The sequence below is a fragment of the Danio rerio genome, chromosome 15 (genome assembly GCF_052040795.2).
Source record: "Danio rerio strain M-AB ecotype USA chromosome 15, GRCz13ab, whole genome shotgun sequence".
NCBI lineage: Eukaryota > Metazoa > Chordata > Actinopteri > Cypriniformes > Danionidae > Danio > Danio rerio.
Window position 1 is genome coordinate 14632488 of NC_141035.1, and position 24734 is coordinate 14657221.

A 24734-nucleotide genomic window follows, 5' to 3' on the forward strand; every position below is an offset into this window, starting at 1 on the left:
AACATTCAATTCTTTTTAATGGATGTTCCTCAAAACGTAAAAATAAAAGTAATAATAACCCATAATTTAAAATTTAGTAATGATGTGAGGGAAAAGGTGGATAAATGCTAAGAAAAAATCAAGCCTGCTGCTTTGCTCTGTTTTATTGTTTTCTTGTTGGAAAATTTGGGATCAATGGAGTCTTTATTTTTTTCTTTGTCCACATGTGGCTATAGTATAACAACATTGCTCCATGTCAAAGAGCATTACTGTGTCCTTCATTCCTAGATTTGGGCTGACGTTGTTCAAATCCTCCTCAAAAGAGAGGCGTCATGGCTTCACTTGCTGGTATATAAAGAGACACAATACATTGGTGAAGGAAGTTGTAAGAAGAATATTTTGACTTATGTTGGACTGTCCAGCTTACCTGCATCTTAGTGTAGATCCAGGGCAGAAAGCTGGTCACTCTGCTATATACTCCTGGTTTTTGTTTTTGTCCACAACCTGCTCCCCAGCTTGTGATTCCAACCAGATACCAGCGATTATTATCAGCTTTGCACACCAGTGGGCCTCCACTGTCACCCTGATACCAAACACAGATGCAAAACACACAGAGAGTGAACTTCAAATAGCATTCTGTTAAATAGTGAATAAAAAAAAAAAACTTTTTTAACACCTTTATTTCAAAAAATTTATTTCAGCAGACATTGCTTAGAACATTACTTGTATTCATTTGATATTGTTTGGTTTAAAAAATCAGTTTTCTAAATGAGTTATGGCTGTGTTTTGAGCATAACTTGCAATAAATCAATCAGAGTCTCATCTCCTATTCCATTTAAGAGTCAGTTGCTTCACGCCATGGCACATTTGCTATTTACATGGCGGACTTTGTAATTGGAAAAACTGAATGGTTCACTAGCGAGAAAACAGTTAAACAAACCATCTGCTGCACAAGGATAAAGAACGAGCCTCCTCCATTCGACCTTTTTCTCTGTACTTTACTTTTACTCTTTATTTTACTCCTTTAATTTCATGGATAAGGAACCAGTGTTGTCACCCATATGATGATGCATACTTTTCCTAAACCACACAGGTGGACAAATCTAAACTTAGTTTTATTAAAACAAATATAAATATGCATATGATAAATAATAGTGCTAATAATAATAACATTATACGCATACAAATTGTCATGAATAAACTGAAAAAAGCCCCCTGACATGATAAAGGCATTTCATATGTAAAGATATTCGTGTATTGCTGTACATCCTTTGTGTTTTAAGCAATGTGTAAACGTTTGGACCTGCATAGGTGCATAAGTAACGCACTCTGTGCTAGACTTTAGATCAGATTTTTGTTGGTCAATGGTGCGGTCTGTTTCAGATGCTTAAGATAATGGGCCTGTTTCAGAAAGTAGGTTAAGTGAAAACTCAGAGTATTTTAACCCTAAAATGAGAGAAAATCTGGGTTTTCCGTTTCAAAATGGCAGGTTTATCAAACTCGAGAAAGCAGGGTAAGTCTAGCCTGTTTCTGAGTACCGTGGTAACGTACAGTTCTCTGTGAACCTAGCCTGGTCAGGAGCAGGTTTTGTTCTCTAAACTCTGAGTTTCTGTCAGTCTCCTCCCCTTTTTTAAAGACAAAGGGCTCTATTTTGACGGTCCATGCACAGAGCGCAAAACACAGGGCGCAAACGCTTTCAGGGCGTGTCAGAACACATTTTTGCTAACTTAAGAACGGGAAAATCCGCTTTGCACCATGGCGCATGGTCTAAAAGGGTTGAGTTTATTTTCTTAATGAGTTATAGGTGTGTTTTGAGAATAAACCAATCAGAGTCTCATCTTCCATTACCTTTAAGAGCCAGCTGCGTCGCGCCATAAGCACATTGCTATTAACATGACGTAAAGTAAGTTCACTTTCACTTTTGCTCTCGTGGATAGGGAAACCTTACCGCACAGACATCAATTAGCCTATAAATAATTAATTTAGTTTGTTAAGTGCAAAGATTTGATTCAAAACTATTTCTAAATTCAGTTCTAATTTCCAGCAAACGAATAAATGATTAATAATAACAAAGTGTGGTCAAAATACTGAGTTATTTCCAAATACACCTGCTATACCCCATTTGGTCTAAAACCTGACAAGTGGACAAATCTAAACTTGTTTTTAATAAAACAAATATAAAAATGGGTATAATAAATAATACTGCTAATAATAATAACATTATACAAAAGCAAATTGAATGAACTGAAAAAGCCTCCCGAGATGAAGAAAGTATGAAGGCAGTGTTTTAAAATCATGTAGGCTAGAAATTTATATGTTTTGTAATATTTTAAACATTTATATTTATATCCTATATATATCCCTATTATATCCTATATATATATATATATATATATATATATATATATATATATATATCCTTTATATATTATATCTTTTTTATATGTAAATATATTTGCGTATTGCGTCTTGTGTTTAGTGTGTAAGCCAGGCGCACTTTGCGCCAGACAATAAACCGACTTTGTTCTGGTCTAAAGAACAGACTATTTACAGTTTCTCAAAATAGCAACGCGCCAAAACACGCCTGCTTTTTTAAACCAGAACGCCCATGGGTGCACATTTGAGCGCAAATGCATTTGCTATTTAAACAGCGTGGCGCAACACCTCAAAATTACTCTTGCGCTAAGCTTAAAGTAGTAAAAGACTATTGTGCTGCGCCTTGCGCCACATTTCGCCAGGTGTATGATAGGGCCCATAGTGGTATTTCTCTCCTTAGCCCTACATGTCCACCCACCTATTTTAATGCTCATTTTGGAGATTCGCATAAAAACAAACTGTCATGATGCACATAATTTTAAAAATATGCATAATAAAACAATCTCATTACTCAGTAGGATTAACTTTTATTCGTTTAGAAAAGATGCGCATAAAGTGAGATGGAAACACTTTTGATGATCAAATTCCTGTGTGTGCATTAAAAAAAGGTTTGTTATAAGAGATGATGATGAAAACGTGTGTAAATAGACAAACCAGCAGGCTAAGAGCATTGTAAAACATCCTAAATGTTGTTTTGGTCATTCTTAAACAGCTTAACTGTTTCAGTATTAATGTACTGTATATTATTAATTACCTCCAGAGTATCAAGGCCGTCTGTTCTTTGCATCTTATGACTTCAAACGCCCCGATGTGTTCATTGTGTGTCAACATTATCTTCTGAGGCATTTACACTTATAAAATAAAATACATTTATTAAATAAAGAAAAGATTGACAAAGCTTCTGCTACCGCAGTAAGTTCTGTTTTTACTGTTGATATTTGGCGCTAGTTAATCAGAAAGTGATGATTCTGTTCTTTTTGATTCATTGGACGGAAATGCTGCTTTATTCGCACATCTTTTATTCCAGTTTTTCACATAAATTTAATTTATATTTTTGGATGTAAACACAGCTATTGCTTAGTCACACACAGAACAAAATCATGTATGAGAATGGCTTGTCCTTTTTAAATAATTAGCTTCAATTCACTGACCTTAGACATGTACTGTTACAAGATTATTGGTATTATTACTATTTCTAAAAACTATTGTTTAGTTCTGCTTACATTCAAAAGGTCATATCAACCTCTACCATTTGATCAATATAGAGGCTGACACATAATTGCCCTGTTAAATCTATTAAAACTGATCAACGAGTGTAAAAGTGGGAACGTGTGTAAATTTTTTTTGCGTGCTTAACTCTGAGTTGGTCTACTTAAAGTTGATTGACCTAACTCAGATCAGTTATTCTGAAACCGAAAACGCTGAGTTTTTAATCTTTCGGCAAATCAACTCAGAGTTCAAGTTTAAACTCCTAGTTGTTTGAACCTCCTTACTGAAACAGGCCCAATAACATGCCAACAATACGCCTAACACATCTCTTTTATAGACCAGCACACCATGACAAAGTGGTGCAAATGAATTTCCTATTTAAACAGCCTGGCACAAAAATAGCAACAAATCGCACCCTACATAACTTGAGCTTTATTGCGCCGGGTGTATGATAGGGCCCCTAATGGTTTATTAATGCCGAGAAAGTAATGGTTATTTCTGAAATTAATATTAAAGTTAAAAGTAATTAATTAATTCATTCATTCATTTTCTTGTCGGCTTAGTCCCTTTATTAATCCGGGGTTGCCACAGCGGAAAGACCTGCCAATTTATCCAGCAAGTTTTTACGCAGCGCATGCTCTTCCAGCCACAACCCATCTCTGGGAAACATCTACACACACATTCACACACACACTCATACACTACGGACAGTTTAGCCTACCGCATGTCTTTGGACTGTGGGGGAAACCGGAGCACCCGGAGGAAACCCACGCGAACGCGGGTAGAACATGCAAACTCCACACAGAAACGCCAACTGAGCCGAGGCTCGAACCAACGACCCAGCGACCTTCTTTCTGTGAGGCAACAGCACTACCTACTGCGCCACTGCTTCGCCGTTAAAAGTAATATAAACATATTTTGATAAAAATATTAATATATTGTTTGTATAAAAATTTTACAAAAATTCTAAATAACAATTTATTAATAAATACAATGAAAAGTAGTAAATTATCATGCCAATCATCTTTTTTTTACTAGAACAATAATGACTTTTTATGATAACATTGTATAATTGTACTAATAAAATAAAGTTTCTAGGAAGATTAATGCTGTTTAATTAATACTGTTTTGAGACATAATTTTTTAATTTCAATTATTTATTTAGTATTTTTTACACCAGTTTCACAGGGTGTGGTCACTAAATTGGAACATGTTAAAAAATTCTGATTTACCCATACTTTCAAAAGTTCTTCTTAATGCAAAGGTTATAATGTATGTAGATACTTGGTTGAACAAAACAAACACCCGAATAAATCAGTGACATGATACAGAGATACACTGAACCAGTTTTAGCCAGTGAATAATGTATTTACATTAGGTCTAGTATTATTGAGACAGTGTCTGGCTGAATAAACCCACCTGACAGGAGTCTCGTCCTCCCTTCAGATCTCCAGCACAGATCATATTATTGGTGATGAGGCCACAATAAATCTGACAGCTGTTGCACACACTGGAGTCTATGATGTTCACACTCACACTCATGAGGCTGCTCGAGGCACGATCTACCAGACAAGGAAGAAAACAGGATTTAGAACAATATTATATTAATTGAATATGGTGATTTGGACAGACTTTTGAGCTCAAATCATTAGATTTCATTGTGTCTAGACCAGGGGTGCTCAATCCTGTTCCTGGAGATCTACCTTCCTGCAGATTTCAGTTGCTACCCATATCAAACACACCTGCCTGTAATTATGAAGTGGTGTTCAGGTCCTAATTAATTAGTTCAGGTGTGTTTGAAATGGGTAGCAACTGAAATCTGCAGGAAGGTAGATCTCCAGGAACAGGATTGAGCACCCCTGGTCTAGAATGATTTTTGTCCCGAATATAGACAGCTAATATATATATATATATATATATATATATATATATATATATATATATATATATATATATATATATATATATATATATATATATATATATATATATATAAATAAATAAATAAATAAAATTAAATGTATAGTTGAAGCCAGAATTATGCCCCCACCCACCCATATATTTCTTTCTCCAATTTGTGTTTAATTGAAAGATTTTTTTTCAACACATTTCGAAATATAACAGTTTTAATTTGTAATGACTGATTTTTTTATCTTTGCCATGATGACTGTACATAATATTTTACTACATATTTTACAAAATACTAGTATTCATCTTAAAGTGCAATTTAAAGGCTTTACTAGGTTATTTAGGCAAGTTAGTTAAATTAGGTAAATCATTTTATAACAATGGTTTGTTATAATAAATTCAGGCTTCATAAATTTTGGAGCAATTATATAGTTAAAAGTCAAATGACGTTAATTCATTTAGATGGATTTAGCAATTGCCCGATTATATGGTATTATATCTAATTCATAAGAAAACACATTATTATACTAACATCATAGTTGTTTGGTGTGGTTTGTGTGTAATTTAAAGGGGACCTTTTATGAAAAATCACTTTTATAGTGGGGTTAAACACAGTTGTGTGACAAATACAGGTGAATATAACCAACTTCTAATGGTAAAAAAAAACAATTATTTCTTTCTTTTTTTTATAAATACACTTGATAAAAAACAATCTACAGAAACACTTTGATTGACTTTCTCCTTTTGTACATGTCATAAGAGAGGGAAGCCCCAACTCACCGAGGCTTAGGCATTTATAGCTCTGCCCTCTGGCTCGGAGCACAATCTCATTTGAATTTAAAGCGAGAGTCACCAAATCGGCACAATTTGGATTAAAGCCTATAATGGGTAGTTTCAGTTATAAAAAAATATCTATGTGGTAGTTTGATCTGAAACTTACTTTAGGGACATCAGAGACTTATTTTACATTGTTTAAGGTGCATAATAGGGGTATAAAAAGTAAGGGACATAATAGGTTTCCTTTAAGTAATACTTAACAATATATTGCATAAATGTATATATCATTTCTTTAAAAGGTACACTTTATCGTGGAACTGTGCAGATGTGTATGCTTGATAGCTGTAGTGTAAACACAATATACGAACATTTGTTTTTATATGATATTATATTGTGTTGTTTCTGCCATGTGCACCATTTATAAACATACTTTGGAATCATATTTTTGTACGCAATACAAGTAAATTTCAACTGAAATCAAGATATAAATAAAAATAAATAAATTTAAAAAACATGGTAATATTCAAAACATTTAAAATGATCACACACAGCTACATATCAAATTAATATTTGAGTTTAGGTTATAAATATGAAGAGATAGATTTGATTGATTGATTGATTGATTGATTGATTGATTGATTGATTGATTGATTGATTGATTGATTGATTGATTGATTGATTGATTCTGTTTTGGTCAATTATTATATAGGCATATCACCATTCTTTGCCGTTTTTTTTCATCATCATTTTCATTTATTGTCATTTTGTCTTAGCTTAGAATTAACTTAGAATTATAAGGTTCTATCTTCACATATTTTTATTAAATGACAACTTATTTACATTATGGGTTTTTTTATAAGTTGTTTACATTGTAAGAGTTTTTATTTAAAATGAAATGTTACATACTGTTTTATGTATGGAATGCAAAAACTTTAAAGCTCGTTTTCACAAAATCATTCAGAACGCAGAGAAAACCTTAAAATTACAAGATGAAGATTTATCTCTTTATACCAGCTCCTTGTTTTGTTGTCCCAAAGCCTGATGTCCAGCACTGCGCTCCACCAGAAAAGGTCTGGTTAAATGTAGGAAGGCAAACTGGCTGTGTAGTATCTGGACAGAGAAGGAAAATGGTCAGCTGTTGTAGAATATTTAGAACACAAAGTAATGTGGACTATATTTTATTGATTTTTTGATTGATTTAGGTACCCAACAAAATTACATGGTGTAAACATGCAGTTCTGACTAGGGCTGGGAGTTATGACATTATATATTGTTACCACAGAACGAAACGTGTACCTTCAAATATTTTATTTATTCTGTGTAAACTGCAAAATGTAAATAAGTGGGCGTGGAAATACTCGGGTGACTGGCAGAGTTGCCATTTGCTTTATATTTTCAACAATAAATGGTCAGTTTCAATATTTATACAAAAATTTTATAAATTTTGTATTTTTTAAGGGAAAAATATAATATTTCCTTTTACTTGCTTGGGATATATTTTATATCTGTTAAACTATGTGCAAGTTAATAAAAAAAAATGCTAATCTTTAATCAAAGTCCAACAATTTACTTGGATGTTTGATATTGCTTAAAGTGTTCCTTACAATTTTTAACTTTCATATTTAAGTTTAAATTTCCTGTTACTTACTTGGGATATATTTTCTATATTTTAGAAGACGTTACTTGAGAAATCTTTATAATATTAAGGCCTGTCCACATAAAACATGTCTCATACAGTGGAAAGGCTATATTGGTAACACTTTAGTTTAGGTCACAATTCATGTTACTAACTATTGACTTATTACCTGCCTATAATTGCCTATACTGCCTATATTACCTACCAACTACAAACCCAGCCAGTCCACACCCACAGCCACAGACGTCTCCTTCCTGAACGAGCTAAATGACTTTTATGCCCGCTTTGATAGAGACAATAAAGAACCCTACACCAGGATCACTTCCTCCACCGACCACTCACCTATCACACTCACCTCCTCAGAAGTACACACGGCACTGAGTCGTATCAATGGGCGTAAGGCTGCTGGACCAGACGGTATTCCTGGGCGTGTCCTCAAAGTATGTGCAGAACAGCTCGCTGGGGTATTCACAGACATTTTCAACCTGTCGCTCAACCTAGCAGCTGTGCCAACATGCTTTAAAACCACCTCTATTGTGCCAGTGCCCAAACACTCCAGCCCAACATGCCTGAATGACTACCGCCCTGTAGAACTCACACCCATCATCATGAAGTGCTTCGAGCGGTTGGTACTGGCACATCTAAAAGACTCTCTGCCACCCACACTGGACCCACATCAGTTTGCCTACCGTAGCAACAGGAGCACAGATGATGCAGTCTCTATAGCACTGCACTCTGTACTCACACACCTGGACAATAAAAACACTTATGCACGAATGCTGTTTGTGATCTTCAGCTCAGCATTCAACACTGTCATACCCTCCAAGTTACTGATCAAACTAAGGAACCTGGATATCGACACATCACTCTGCAACTGGATTATGGACTTTCTGACTAACAGACCTCAGAATGTTAGATCAGGTCACATCTGCTCCACCACCGTCACACTCAACACTGGTGTACCACAGGGCTGTGTGCTGAGCCCCTTCCTCTACTCCCTTTTTACCGTTGACTGTAGGGCTGTTAATAGTTCCAACACCATCATCAAATTTGCAGATGACACCACAGTGATTGGTCTAATCAGCAACAATGATGAGACGGCCTACAGGGAGGAGATACAGCATCTGGCCACTTGGTACACCGACAATAATCTGCTCCTTAACACCAAAAAGACCAAGGAGCTCATTGTGGACTTCAGAAAGGGACGAACAGGCTCACATGATCCCATCCACATCAATGGGATGGCCGTTGAGCCTGTCTCATCCTTTAAGTTCCTGGGGACCCACAACTCAAAGGACCTTTCCTGGACCACCAACACCTCCAGCCTGATCAAGAAGGCTCACCAGCGCCTATTCTTCTTAAGGCAACTGAAGAAGAACCAGCTTTTTTATCAGCCGTCTTGGTGAACTTCTACCGCTGCACAATAGAGAGCATCCTGACAAACTGTGTCACAGTCTGGTATGGAAGCTGCTCTGTTGCTGAGCGTAAGGCACTGCAACGGGTGGTGAAAACTGCCCAACGCATCACAGGGACCACACTGCCAGCCATAGAGGACATCCAGAAGAAACACTGTTTGCGCCGAGCACGCAGTATTCTGAAGGACACCTTTCACCCCGCTCACATACAGTTTACTCTCCTGCCCTCCGGCAGGCGCTTCAGGCTCCCCCGGACAAAAACCAGCAGACTGAGGAACAGCTTTTTCCCCAGAGCTGTCTCCCTCCTGAACTCTGCCCCACACTGACTCTTTTGCCCCCCACTGACACTGACTGATCAGTCCTGTAATTTCTGTCCGATCAAATCACACATAGAAAGTAAATTGCATCATAATAAACTACTTCAAGACAGTTGCTCTTTACATTGCAGCAAACTGTTTGGAAGCATTAAGTGTCCAAGAAGATGTTCAAAATCTTTACACGTATTGACCCAGAGACTGCTTAGATCAGGGATGCCCAAACACAGGCTGTTTCTCAATTCCAATACAGTGGACGTAGTTGCGGTATTGAGTATTGGAACTGAACATTGGCAGCTGATGATGATGTTACACAAGAACACGAGGATGCAAGACACCTGAAGAACGCATATTAAGAAACAGCCACAGTCCTGGAGGGCCGGTGTCCTGCAGATTTTAGCTGTGTCGACGTTACCACCGTGACATCTATCAGACGTTGCATTTTGGTTGCCATAACTGATGAATAAATGTCAGTAATAGGATGTTGGTTTAAGATTTTGGCTCGACATTGGATTTTGGTCACGTTCTAACAACCAAAAATCAACCAAATATCAATGTCATTTGACGTCATTATTGGACATCAAAATAGTGTTGTCCTTAGATGCTGGCTAGACATTGAATTTTGGTCACCTGACATCACAACCTAAATCTAACCTAATATTACATGATTATGACATTGTGTGCCTGCTGGGCAATAACTAAATGCACTACAGAATGTTAGGCTTACACACATCCACAAATTACATGTAAATGCATCAACTTTTAACAGCATAATACTCATTACTCATGAGTACTTTTAAAAGGGCTACTTTTTACTCATACTTTGAGTAATATTTACAACAGGTACTTTTACTCTACTCACACTACATTTTTAGGCAAGTAATGGTACTTTTATTTAAGTATGCTTTTTCAGTACTCTTTCCACCACTGCTTATTATATAAAGCCCTTTTGTACATTTTCTAAAATACCTACCTTTATATAAAAAAATAATAATAAAATAATAATAATATTGTGAAAGATATTGTTCACGTGAAATAAACTTTCTCATATCATGAAATAAGATTTTAGTCATACCGCCCAGTTCAGATATTTTAGTGTTTTGATGAAGTGTTAGAGAAAGTGAACTGAACTTACAAGAGAATGCCACAGGTCTGCTGAGTATCAGTAAGGCCACATCATTATCATTGGTGTCGCTGTTGTAGTTCTCACTGACTATAATCTTCTTCACTAGATAGGGCATCCCCAGGGATTGCTGGGAAACAGTCCCAACATAAACTAGCCAGTATGCTGAATTTGCCATTTTGCTGCGATCAAGACAAAGCAAATATGACAAAAATGGTTACAATTCCTGAACACTCACTAATACTCAAAGCAGTTACAGTATAAATAATAGCAAAAGCTGCCAATGATCGTGCTTGTAACTTAAATGGTACAAAAGATTAGCAAGGCCATTGGGTTCAAAACGATTCTGCGCTGCAATTTATTTTAACTAACACACTCTGTGTGGACTTTAGACCAGCTTTCAGTTAGTCAATGGTGCGGTCTATTTCAGTTCCTCAAAATAGCAATATGCCAACAATGCACCTTAAAACACCTCCTTTATAGACCAGCACACCCCTAAGTCCAAAGTGGCACAAAAGGATTTACTATTTAAACAACGTGGCACAAAACATGAAATGTAATGAAAATTCGAGTTGCGCTGGTCTGAAAATAGCAACAAATCACACCATACACGTCTTGTGCCTGATTGCCCGGTTGTATGATAGGGCACATTGTTTTTCTTTAGGTGGACAACTAATCTGTGCAGGTTAATCTACTCTAAAACAAACAAACAAACAAACAAACAAACAAAAAACATTTGGTAATCATCAATCAAAGTCTGATCATTTGCTTCTACATAAGTAAATGCGGTCTTACTCTGTTTACAGCTTCAGCCACAATATTTTTAACCAGGTGCCTCTTACCATTAGTTTGCTAAGAGAGAATGGTCCACAAGGAGTAAGCCTGCCTTCAACTCTATTCGGTTTCAGTTGGAAGTACATCAACACATTGATGTCTCTTTCCCTGCCTTTGATATTGCACAATCCTGTGCATTTCATTCATGGTAGTTGAGCTAAAATATAAAGATAGGCTTCTGGAAGCTCAACTTAGGGTTCATAATGTATGTATGTATCCTTTTGCCAAATGTTTTCCAAGCAAATATTCTCTTAATTATCCCCAAAACCTACTTCATTTTGTTGTACATGCTTGAACTGTTAAGAAGTATGTCTGAAATCTGTTTTAGAAGGTGTCTTCATGCACAAACAGAGTCATAGCTCATTGAGGGAACAAGTCAGATGCCTAGGCATTGGGAAAAAGCCAATGTCCATATAATTGGTTAATTAGATATTTACGGTGATGAGCAGTTGAAAACATGTACACAATGAAGTAGCTATGGAGTGTTCTCTTTAAGTAAAGGAGAGTTCTTGGGAGACTGAATTTAAGTAATCATGTATCGTTTTCTCTCTGTCGTATTTATTAATTAATTTATTTTACTGATTGTAATTCAATGGACCCTTTGCTAAGCCCCACCCTCCTTAGTAACTGTTGCTATGCCTGTCAAGCTTTTATGCCTGGCACGGCTTTTTCAATGTGTGTGCGCAGGTGTCAGACATTGCCAGGGATATAATGTCATTTTTGGTGAACAGGTGAGATATCCGAGAAAGCCAGACAAAAAAGGAATGCAGTAAGCAATACAGGGGTATATTCCCTGCATAATAGGCAACAGATTAGAGAATAAATCAATCAAAATTGAAGCTAGCTTAGCCTAGCCACATCATACGCTAACCATTCAACAGCTTAGCTTTTGCTTAGCAGGAGGGTGAAATTTTAAAATAATTTAATAATAACAAATTAAACTGTGATTTCTCTATTTTTAGGCAAAAAAACTGATAGATTAATTGTTGTGCAATGAAATATAGCATTACTAACAGACAAGGAAACACGCATGACAGAGTTCATTCATAGAAAGAACAGCCAGAAAAGGAAACTGATGGATTTGTGCCGAATATTAGCATCGACCCAAAATGTACAGTAAGTTACCTATTACTGTCAGTATGTTTGTGTGCTTTTTATAAATTACTGAAAAACAGCTGGGGTAAAGTACTGTATATTGATCGCAGCTGCTCAGTTTGTGAACACATCTCGGTTTTGCTCTGTTGATTTGTAATTTCAAATATTCGTAACTTGAAATAGATGGAAATATGACGTTCAGTAAAGTTAGCAACAGATTCGCTGTTCAGGATCAATAACTCATGTCATTATCACCTATTCGCTATTAGTATGACTAAGTTACTAACGTTATGGCGAAGGCTTAAATGGAGCATTACTCACAATATCAAGCAAAAAAAAAAAAAAAAGAATAAGACAGCTGTGAAACATAACCAGCTTTGTGTTTTTTGTAGGAAACACAGTTCAGATCTGTTTAGGGTAAGAGGTGTGTGAGTTATTGCCGTCTGTCTATCACTGAATGTGTCAGGAATTCAGTGTCAAAATGTGCAATGTGACATGTGTCAAAACTCAGCACCTTTAGCACCCCTCACACAGCTTGATTCACGCTGGCATTTCTCCTCTTGGGTTTTAGGTTTTGAAAAGTCAAACAATTCCACCATCCCGTCCAAACTTTAAGGATACCGGGTATCAGATTTGCACAATACATATGCACTTGCTCGAAAGCTTGATATAACCCCTGCGCGTAGCTACAGTTGCTAAACCACGATTCGTGAGTGGCGGTTTTTGGGCGTGGCTTTGTTAAAGGTCAATTGAACTTTAATTTAATTAGTCATGAGCCTACAGTGCAACAAAAGACTTATCTGTGATCAGCTAAAACCATTAGGGATTCATTCACGGTTCAACAGATCAACGGCATTCAGCTACAAATCATGCAAATTTTGAGGTTAGGAATACTATAAGATGAAAACAAGCTCAGCAGCTGAAATCGTCAGTTTAATACCAGCTCCCAACCACTCCTACAAATCTGAAAAGATTTGCAAATGTTTCAAAATCGCTTTTCCCTACTTTCTGTACAAATGTACTATTACATTTATTAAACTGACAGATGTTTTTATTAGATATTGTTTTGTTTTCAGAAATGATAGGTCACTGTTAAATGTTTTTTATTTTTTCCCCTAAAATAAGCAACATTATTCGCCATTGGGGTAAAATTAAATATTTTTTTTCAAACTGAAAGCAAAATTATTTTGCTTAGCCGATTGGCAGATTATTATTTATTTATTTATTTTTGGTTTTAACATCTACGAAGAACTGCCTGAACTGATTTTCTCCTTCAATATTTTGATAGTAGTAAATTAGAAATAAACAACATAAAGCAATGATCTATTGTGTCTGTCATCAATAGTTAAGGCTGTTAGTGCTGTAATGATGTGGTGGAGAATTTCATGGCACTATTTGGGAACTTTAGTATCAACTGAGCACAGTATACACACAGCAACCTTCCTGTGTATTGTTTCTGACCATGTCCAACCCTTCATGGCCACGGTGAACTACTGTTGTCATGGCTACTTCCTACGTTATGCCATGCTACATGACGAAGCTCAGATCATGTCAAACTGGTTTCTTGAATGACAATGAGTTCAATAAACCCAATGGCCTCAAATCTGACTCTTAAAAAGCACTTTTTGGGATGTCCTGAAACATTAGATTGGGATCATGAATGCGCAGCAGACAAATCTGCAACCGCTGCATAATGCTATCATGTCAATGTGGAACAAAATCTATGATATTTGGCTGTGAGTTATCTTGTTAAATGAGTGGTACAAATGATTAGACAAAAAATAAAAAATGGTGTTTGCTGTTTGTTTAAACTAATTTAAAATGAGCTTAAATGTGCTGCGGGGACAACTAAAATGTTTTATGTTCAATTACCTTAAATTTATTTAAAAAAAAAAAACAATAAGTTATTTCCTTCTTGTTGTCTCAACACAAATTGATTGAGTGGAATCCAGCATTTTTTACAGCACAAATATGTACTGAAGGCAAAACTGGGTCCAACTCCATTATCGCAAGATGCACAGTATTAAATGTAATAAAGTGTCCAATGTGTTTATAAATATGGTGGCCTTACCAGTACAGGGTTTGACCCCCATTTTTTCTTCAGAACTGCCTTAATCCTTGATGGCATAGATTTAACAACTGGAATTATTCCTCAGAGATTTTGGTCCATATCGACATGATGCTGTGCTCTATTGGATTGAGTTCTGGTGACTGTGGAGGCCATTTGAGTACAGTGAACTCATTGGCATGATCAAGAAACAAGTCTGGGATTATTTGCACTTTATGACATGATGCGTTATGCTGCTGAAAGTAGTCATCAGAAGATGTGAACACTGTGGTCATAAAGGGATGAACATGGTCAGCCACAATACTCATGTAGGCTGTTGCGTTGAAACAATGCTCAATTGGTACTAATGGGCCCAAAGTGTGCCAAGAAAATATCCCCTACACCATTACACCACCACCAACCTGAACCGTTGATACAAGGCAGGATGGATCCATACTTTCATGATGTTTATCCGAATGTTGTAGCAGAAATCGAGGCTAGGCAACGTTTTTTTTTAATAAAAGTTTCCTGTTCTTAGCTGACAGGGGCACCCGGTGTGATCTTTTGTTGCTGTATCCCATCTGTTTCTAGGTTTGACATGTGAGTTCAAAGATGCTCTTATGCATACCTCGGGTGTAATTTTTGAATTACTGCCTTTTTTTCAGCTCGAACCAGTCAGGCCATTCTCTTCTGATCTCTGGCATCAACAAGGCATTTGCGCCCACAGAACTCCCACTCACTGGATTTTCCCCCCCTTTCAGACCATTTTTTGCAAACCCTAGAGATGGTTGTGCGTGAAAACCCCAGTAGATCAGCAGTTTCTGAAATACTCAGACCAGCTCATTTGGCACCAACAACTATGCGACATTCAAAGTCATTTCTATTATCTTTCTTCCCCATTCTGATGTTCAGTTTGAACTGTAGAAGATTATCTTGACCGTGTCTTCATAGCTGATTAGATTTAAAAAAAAAAAAAAAAAAAAAGCTATGCAGCAAGTTGCCTTACACTTTGACTCATTGTTTGTTTGTTTGTCTTAACAGTATATATCATCTCAGGCTCATTCTGAATACATACTCCTATATACATTCCTTAAAAGAACCAAATACATCCCAGGAGGTACGTTTTTTTAATTTAAATTAATTAATTTTTTTTGCAGTTTTTGTTTTCACAAATCCACGAGAGGCCACTCTGTATGCTTTTTGATATCTTAAATTTCTCTTGCGAGTGCCGTTCGTGCCTCCTGTTCTCACGTAAATCCACCAGAGGCTGCTGCTGACTGAATGACTTACTGACTGACTGACCGATCAACTCCACCCAACTCCTTTTTAAAAAACCCTACCAACAGACAAAGCACCAATTGTTTCCAAAGCACCAATTGTCTTGCATCCATCCCTGGTCATATCGTCATACCACCCTGTATTGCTTAAAGACAAAATGCAGTCATACATACTTCTGGCTACATAATTTGCAATCTCCAGAAATGTATATAGAGCTGCATTTTCAGAATGAGCCTGTGTGGGTATATATAAACTATAAAATGCAATGGTATTTGCCCTAGCTATGGTATTTTCACCATTTTAAACAGAAGTTGTCTGTTCTGAGCAGGTTAGAAACTGTTTCAGCGTATTCAAGCTATGTTCCCTCAATGTCTAGATTAAAATAAAGTGTGAACCAACCCTTGGAAGCAATGGGCAGCTGACACGATGAAGTCTGGAGAGATGAGTGTTCCACCACAAACATGGGCTTTGTTGTAATGCAGGCTGACCTGCCAAGGGTACTGGCCAAGTTCAGAAGTAGTGCCCCCTATGATCCTGGAGGAACTTTGCTGTTTGCCACAATCTGAAAGAAAATTTTTAAAATGAATTGGTTTTATTGTGGTGTTAAGATGAAAAAATAATGGGTCCCACTTAACTATACTAAATCAGATTATCTTCAGAAACCTTTTTTTTTGTTTGTTTTTTTTTTGTGCTGGTCGAAAATCTCTTTACATTCTGAATGTTAAATTATTTATTCTCAAAATAAAATTAAAAAGGTCAAAATATATTTGATGTGTATATTTTGTGGAAAGTGTAGGGCCAAGAAAAGTTTGTCTAATCAAAATATTCAGTCATATTATGAACATGTCCTACCTTCCAGTCAAAATACGTAATTGCATACCTCTACTCACCCTGTTCATGTACAAAGGATGATGTCATCTGTATATTCAAAGATGTGGTTCAGACAGACAATGACAGGCAAATGTCAAGGACTATTTTTAAGTTCTTTATTGTAATTAGCAACTCTACTATAAAGCCTGATGAATGTTATGTATAATGTTTTCTAGTGTGTGTTTATGCAATCAGGAAGCATGTCACCTTTGGAGGGTGATTTGCAGAGAGGGATGTAAGCTTTTAGTGCTAGGTTTAAGAGGGAGTTATGGTGTAAAGGATGGGTCAATGTAATTAAAGATGAAATTACATGCAGATAATTTTTAAATATAGGTAACATGCCAGCAAGCATTTTATTTTTAAAATCTAACAGATGTCTAATAGATGTCTAAACATAGTTGTCTCGGCTAAAACAAAGCTAAACTTGCGCTGTCAATGAAAATCTAAAAGACATCTAATAATAGGCCAAAACTATACTAGTCGTCAAATAAACAGAAAAGAATGACTATTTGACAGCTGGTTTAGTTTTGGGCTATTAGACATCTTTTAAATTTTCATTACCAGCCCAAGTTTAGCTTTGTTTTACCCGAGCTGTCTATGTTTGATGTCTATTAGATGTCTATTAAACACATAAATGTTTGCTGGGATGCATATACATAATAAGTGCCTTGTACCAAATGATTAACTTAAATGTAAGTACAATGTAATTGAGGTAACTATATAAAGTGGGACGTGAAACTATGACAAAACAAAGAAGTAATTTTTTGAATGAAATATATTTGATGTGCACATTCCTGGGAGAAAACTCAAGACTACAGTTACAGTATTTGAACCATATATTCTAACAATAACTACGTTATGCACTAAATAAAGCTGGAAGAGTAAACAAAGAAAAAAAAAAAAAACAGGTCATTATTTCACTTATCCACACAATATGTCCCTCACTAACTTACAAATGGAGGAAATAAGAATGGCATGTTTACTGTGATGCCTCATTCAACAATGCATCACAGTAATTAGTGAGTGAAGTTTAATTCTTACCGGAGCACTGAAGTGAGACCGATTTGTCGTCCAAACAACCCGAGCTGAACAAATGAAAGATATTATGTACGGTTGATGAAGCCACAGACAAAGCAAAATATTTAACACTCTTTCTACAATCTTCTCTTACCTGACATTGGCCAGTCCCTGTATAAGTAAGCCTGATGTTGGTTCTAAAATAAGGGCTTCGGAGCTCTTGCTATTCAGTGCACTTGATTCATAAGACCTGTGGAAAAAAATCAACTTAAGTTACAGTTGAAGTCAGAATTATTAGCCCACTTGAATTACTAGCCCCCTGTTTATTTTTCCCCCTATTCCTGTGTAATGGAAATATATTTTTTTCAACTCATTTCAAAACATATTTTTTATTTTTAATAATTTCTAATTACTGATTAATTTTTAATTTGAATGATGGCAGTAAATAATATTTTACTATTTGCTTTTTTTAAGACACCAGTATTTAGCTTAAAGTCTATTTTTAAGGCTTAATTAGGTTAATTACCATAGTACAGGTAACCGTAATTATACCGTAAACAGTTCATGCTTTGTCCACTTATAGGCTCAAGCATTGGCATATCTTATGCCCCATTTACACTTATACGTTTTAGTTTTAACGAAAATTATCCACATCTACACCCACACTGGCTATTCATCTAGCCTTTTGAATTAAGGATAAAATAATTAAATTGTTCCCAAACAACTTAAGAATTGTGTTGATTCAACTCATTTTCAAATAATTAGTTTTAACAAGTGACAAAAGTCAGTATTTGAGTGCAGAACAGTGGACATTTCACCCACAAATGCACACTTTTGTAATTTCATAACATTAATAAAACATGTCACATTCTGAATAAATCATAATAACAGATATACAAGTAATCTAGAATGATATGTTGCTTTATGGAAGTTTTGCTCCCCATGTCAATGCTAATCAAGGCCTGTGTGAATGTTCTTCAAAGCCCTTTATTTTGTGTTCTAATGAATGTCATATGGGTTTGAGATTACATAAGGGCAAGTAAATAATGGTAGAAGAGCGGGTAATTGACTTCTAGGAATAATTTTTGTTAGTGTGTTGGGTAAATATGTTTACCGTCTAAAGCCTAGCTGTTCACAGATCTGGTCAGCGTAACTGATATTCCATCCCTCATAACACACCGGAAGGAACTGACCATTATGAGCAGTTTTGAGCTGCAACTCTCCTCCTGCACCGAATCTCACTGAAAACAACAGAAGGAAATGTTAAAATTGCATGTCCATCCATAATAAGTATTTGTGACCTTGAAAGACAAAACCATTTAGAAATAGACAAAAATGCATATAGATCAAAATGATAGATTTATACCCAAAGCAAACAAACGTTAAAATATTAAAAATTATGTTCTATGATCATAAACATACCAATATTATAAAAATATATCATTTGTAAATAAATCAAAAGTCTGTTTCTGATTTGTAATTAATCTGGACAACTTTAAAGGAAATTTTCTTAGTATTTAATTTTTTTTTAGATTCTAGATGTTCAAATGTTGTTGCATCTAAGCTGAATATTGTCCTGTACTAACAAACCCTACATCAATGGAAGTCTTATATACATATTAGTATATGTGTTAATCTTAATATATATAAAAAAACAAAAAACTTGTGACAGCCGATTTGAATGTTATCAGCTAATAGATATGGGCCAGTAAAGGCCTTTTGCGCTTACTGGTAGGCTAGACTGTTATAATCCATACGCATGGTTAATCAGCTAAAACCCATACGCCTGTGGCCGGAAGTTAATGAGAATTATTTATATTACTTATTAAATTTCCCAATAATTGTATTTCATTAACTTCTACCTCTACACCAACCCACAACTGTCACAGTAATGTAAAAAAATAAACTTGGATCTGGTGTCTTCTTTATTAGTGTAGCTGATTAACCATGTGTATGGATGATAACAGCCCATAAAAAAGGCCCATATCAGCTGATAACCACTGTTAACACCCTCTCAATCGTGTGAAAACATTTAAAGTGGGTCGTGTGTTTTAGAGTCCAGGGTCGCATTTGTGTCATTTTACAGTAATTATTTGAACCTACAGTAATTAGGCAAGAGCAATATACTTGAAATACTGAAAGTATTAAAACTTGTTGTTTGTGAAAACAACCAGTCTTATTTATATACTAAAAACCTTATTATTACATTTGCTGTATATTTTCTGTTTCTCTAAATATTTTCCATAAAACCCATTTAGTTGTGTATTAAAATCCCAGTAGATCAGTTTTTGAAGTATTTAGACCAGATCTTCTATCATTAAGACATTAATGTCATTTAACTCATTATGTCGTTTAGTCACTTAAATCACATTTCTTTCCCATTCTGATGCTTGGTTTGAACTACAGTAGATCCCCTTCACCACATCTACATGTATTAAGCTGCTGCCATGTGATTGACTGATTAGATAATTTGTTTAATAATTAGTCAGTGTTAATAACCTAGTGGTTAATAGAGGTAACATATAGCACTGAAATGCTCATGGCGACCCAAGTTCGATTCCCGGCTCAAGGTCTTTTGCTGGTTCTTCCCCTTTTTCTGCTTCCTGTGTATTATTGTCTTAACTCCACTGTCCTATATATAATAAAGATATATTTATATAATAAAAAACCCTAAATATATATATAGCGGAATGAACCGCCAACTCATCCAGCACTCACTCACACTCATGCACCACGGACAATTTAGCCTACCCATTTAACCTGTACCACATGTCTTTGAACTGTGGGGGAAACCGGAGCACCCGGAGGAAACCCACGCAAGTGCTGGAAGAACATGCACTCCAACTCCACACAGAAACGCCAACCAACTCAGCCGAGGCTTGAACCAGTGACCTTCTTGCTGTGATGCGACAGCACTACCTACTGCGCTTACTACCAATTCTGACTTCAACTATATAAAATCATTTGAATGAGTGTACCTAATAAAGTGGCCAGTAAGGTTACTCAAGTCTATATTTAAGCTCTGTTGAGAACAAAAACTGCATCTAACATGAATATAATATTTTCTTTCATAATAGTTGTAAGGAGTCTGTTATTTTAAACTTAGAATCCTTTTAAAAAGTATACAGTATTTGTATAAGTGTAGATATATTTAGTGTTAATAATTACATTTATTACTTATCTTTATTCATCTCCTGCACATTTTCCTAGGCATTTTGGCTGAATTCACTGGTTTTGATGTGTCTAAATAGGGTTAAAACTTAATAAGTGGTCATCTGAGAACTTTGGATACCCCCTTTTTCTATCCCTATTGTCTTTCCTCATTTCTAAATGTAAGCGTTGCAGAGTTTCCACAAACTAGTGCAGTTTTAAAGAACATTTCTCATAATCAAATAAATAGAGGCCTGTTTACTGTAAATATGTATTGCTGAGCAGCACAGTTTCTCATTAAACCATGTTTTCCTAACAAGACATGACAGTATTGTGGTTTCAAATTAAAGTCAAAACATCATTAAACCTTCAGCCAATAATCTCTTTGTATTGTGTCCACTTCTCTGTTGTCCATAAAACAGATTCATAGTTGTGAAACCAAATTGTTGTCTAGTTACTTTTTTCATGACTAAAACTAACAAAATGTTGAACTGATCCATCCTGAAACACACAAACAATATAAACCATCACAGTTTAAAAGTGTTCGTAATGATATCTAATAGTCATATTGGAAATTTTGTGGTTAACCAATAAATTGTAATGGAATCAAGGTTATTATAATTAATGAAAATGAACCAAAAAATAAATTTTTAATCATTTTCGTTTACCGAAATACAAATAAAGATATATATATATATATATATATATATATATATATATATATATATATATATATATATATATATATATATATATATATATATATATGTATTTAAATGTATATAATAAGTAACAAAAAAATAGAACTAACTGAAACTTTATTGTGTACATACAAAACTATCTGAAACTAACTAAAATTATTGCAAAAATGTTCTTCGTTTTTGTCTTTGTTAATGTATTTAATATATAAACCACATTGCCAGTTGTTTGACCCGTACGGCACCTCAGAATCTGAAATCTTGATGCCATTGGCCAGATCAAACCGATTCTCCTCCTGGCAGTCTTCGCTCCCGTGACAAAAACAACAAGTGGACATGACAGCAGCACAGTGAAAGCATTAAATACAGATACTTAAAATTATTAATTTTACACATTTTTGCCCAATAATGGGTTTTAATTCTGTATTAGTGATCGCGATTGCAAATGCATCGTTGTTTTAAAATGCATCTTTTAAGTGAACGGGAGTTATTCAGTTATTAGAACAGTAAACTGAGATCAGATTTGAGAAGCAGTGAACCAATACTACTGTACATGCAAGAAGGACATCCGTTGCTTTAAACATATGTTGGAATAGTTGATAGTCCATTCTGCTGTAGCAAACTCTGAAATAGAGACTAAGGGAATTAATGAATAAATGATTGTCTTACCACAATCCATCTCATCGATGCCATGTTGGTAGTGTTGAACGCCGTCACACAGCAAGGAGGAGCTGGAGTAGGTGGGAGGAACCTTTATGCCATCATGTGCACCTTCAAAGTGGCTCTCTTCACTACTGCAATCATCTTCCATGCAATTGTTGTCATTGTTGTCATTGTTGCCGTGTTCTGAATTAGGCTGGGATCCATAATGCACTTTAGAAAATATAATGGAAAAAAACAGAGGTTTAGACACAATGCAAACATTACCGGTATATCATGTCATGACAGGTCATCAGTGTTGGGAAATATTACTTTAAAAGTAATTCAATACTCATGGTTGTTTTTAATGATTTTTTTTCCAACACTGCAGATCATCACAGTTCCAGTGCCTTACCTCCAAGCCAGATGGCCACTGCAATGAGACCCAACACCAGCAGGACACCTACCAATCCACCCCAACATTTAGCAGTCCGTCCACAAGACTGCTGCCTTCTAGGAGCTGATGAAACAAGAACAAGTCAGTAAACCTGTTGAATTATTAATGTATATCCCACAAAACATTATTAAAAGACTGCGTATTCACAGATTTTTGTTCATTTGAACTCATAATGAGAGTGTCGCTGTATAATAATTCAAACTAAAAAGGAAGTTTTGAATTCAATCCAAATTATAACAAAGAAATTATTAAGATTAAGAACAAAGGAGCCACTAAATGAGTGAATAAAAATAATAAAATGTGGCCAAAAATGAAGTTGTTGAATTAAATCAGTTGATCTTAATTAATTGAGTATTATTTCTTTTTCAAGACATTTTATTCTCATGTGACAAAAAGGAAATATTTTCACAAAGAACCATGTCACAATGTAAACATTTTTGTTTTTATGAATTAATTTAATATTATAATTCTAAATGAGATATTTATGTATGTATTTACACAACAGTTTACTCTGGTTCTTAAATCTGATTGGCTGATGGTCATGCAATATTCTGCAATAACAGCACTCCTACAGCCTCTTCGCCCTTGTGTATTACTTCACCCACATAGAGTGCCAAGCAGCAAGCTAAACTAACTCACTACAGTTAGACAAATATTGGAGCTGTTGGAAAACATAATGTACTTTTGAGGCTTTTTTAGGTGAGAAAGCAATTGTTTAGATTGCAAGTTTAATGCAGTTTATTTATAAGGATACTGCTCTTATGAAATATTTATCATTTCAGAGATTCAGCGCATCAGTGGCCATTAACCTGTAATTGAGCAGAGCAAAGACGGTTGACGTTTGGCATGTATTGAATAATTCAAATAGTATGGAATAATTAAAATCCTATCTCTAAAGTGAAGTTTGTAAAAATAGCAATGGTTTCTGCTGTTCTGACGTGAGATGCAGATGTGAAGGAATGGCAGAAGAAAGTAGTTCCTCATACGAAAGGGCTGTTTGATTTTCTTTTTTAATTACATGATTATGCCGTCAAAATGTTGTATAAATGCAATGCCACACTCATAGCAGTGCAACATGGCTGTATATCCTCACTGGTGAGACACTAGGGCAATGCACGCCTCCCATAAGTGCTGATATACAGCCATATCACAATGCTACAAGTGTGATATTGCTCATATACAGTTGAAGTCAGAAATATTAGCCTTTCTGAATTATTAACCCCCGTTAAATTTTTTACCCAATTTCTGCTTAACAGAGAGAAGATTTTTTTTCAACACATTTCTAAACATAATAGTTTATGTACCTCATTTCTAATAACTGATTTTTTTTATCTTTTGTATGAAACAGAATATTACATTTTACTAGATATTTTTCAAGACACTTCTATACAGCTTAAAGTGACATTGAGGACTTAATTAGGTTTATTAGGTTAACTAAGCAGGTTAGGGTAATTCGACAAGTTATTGTATAATGATGGTTTGTTCTGTAGAATATTGAAAAAAATATATAGCTTAAATGGACTAATAATTTTGCCCTTATAATTCTCCAGAAGAAAAAAATATTATCAGACCTACTGTGAAAATTTCCTTGCTCTGTTAAACATAATTTAGGAAATATTTAAAAAATAAAAAGAATTCAAAGGGGGCCTAATAATTCTGACCTCAACTGTGTGTATATATACATATACAAAATATATACTTTTTAAGCAACAGAGTACAATGTCTCCAACATTCAATCTTATTTTCCAGTTTTGATGGCATCTGTTTTGCAAACTTTGCAGCTGTATTTGCCCTTGCTGTTTTAATTAAGATCTATTTGTGAAGTATAAGTTATAATTAGCAGCAGTGTATTATTCAGAAGACTTTTTCTCCTGCATGTTATGTATTGTTAATACCAAATAGAATGACTTAA

At 35.3% G+C, this 24734-nt stretch overlaps 1 protein-coding gene across 1 annotated transcript in view; it reads right to left on the reverse strand.

Annotated features, from left to right (window-relative positions):
- The window catches only part of tmprss13a (transmembrane serine protease 13a), a 34174-nt gene continuing 9440 nt past the window's right edge, over nt 1–24734 (reverse strand). Inside the window, exons 3-13 of the mRNA NM_001159512.2 lie at nt 22781–22885; nt 22396–22599; nt 18993–19119; nt 18033–18128; nt 17903–17946; nt 16391–16553; nt 10750–10919; nt 7261–7359; nt 4984–5126; nt 407–562; nt 1–324 (exon numbers count right to left, since the gene is read on the reverse strand). Of these exons, the coding sequence (NP_001152984.2) occupies nt 310–324; nt 407–562; nt 4984–5126; nt 7261–7359; nt 10750–10919; nt 16391–16553; nt 17903–17946; nt 18033–18128; nt 18993–19119; nt 22396–22599; nt 22781–22885 (1322 nt within the window). The 3' untranslated portion in view covers nt 1–309. The remainder of the gene's footprint in view (nt 325–406; nt 563–4983; nt 5127–7260; nt 7360–10749; nt 10920–16390; nt 16554–17902; nt 17947–18032; nt 18129–18992; nt 19120–22395; nt 22600–22780; nt 22886–24734) is intronic.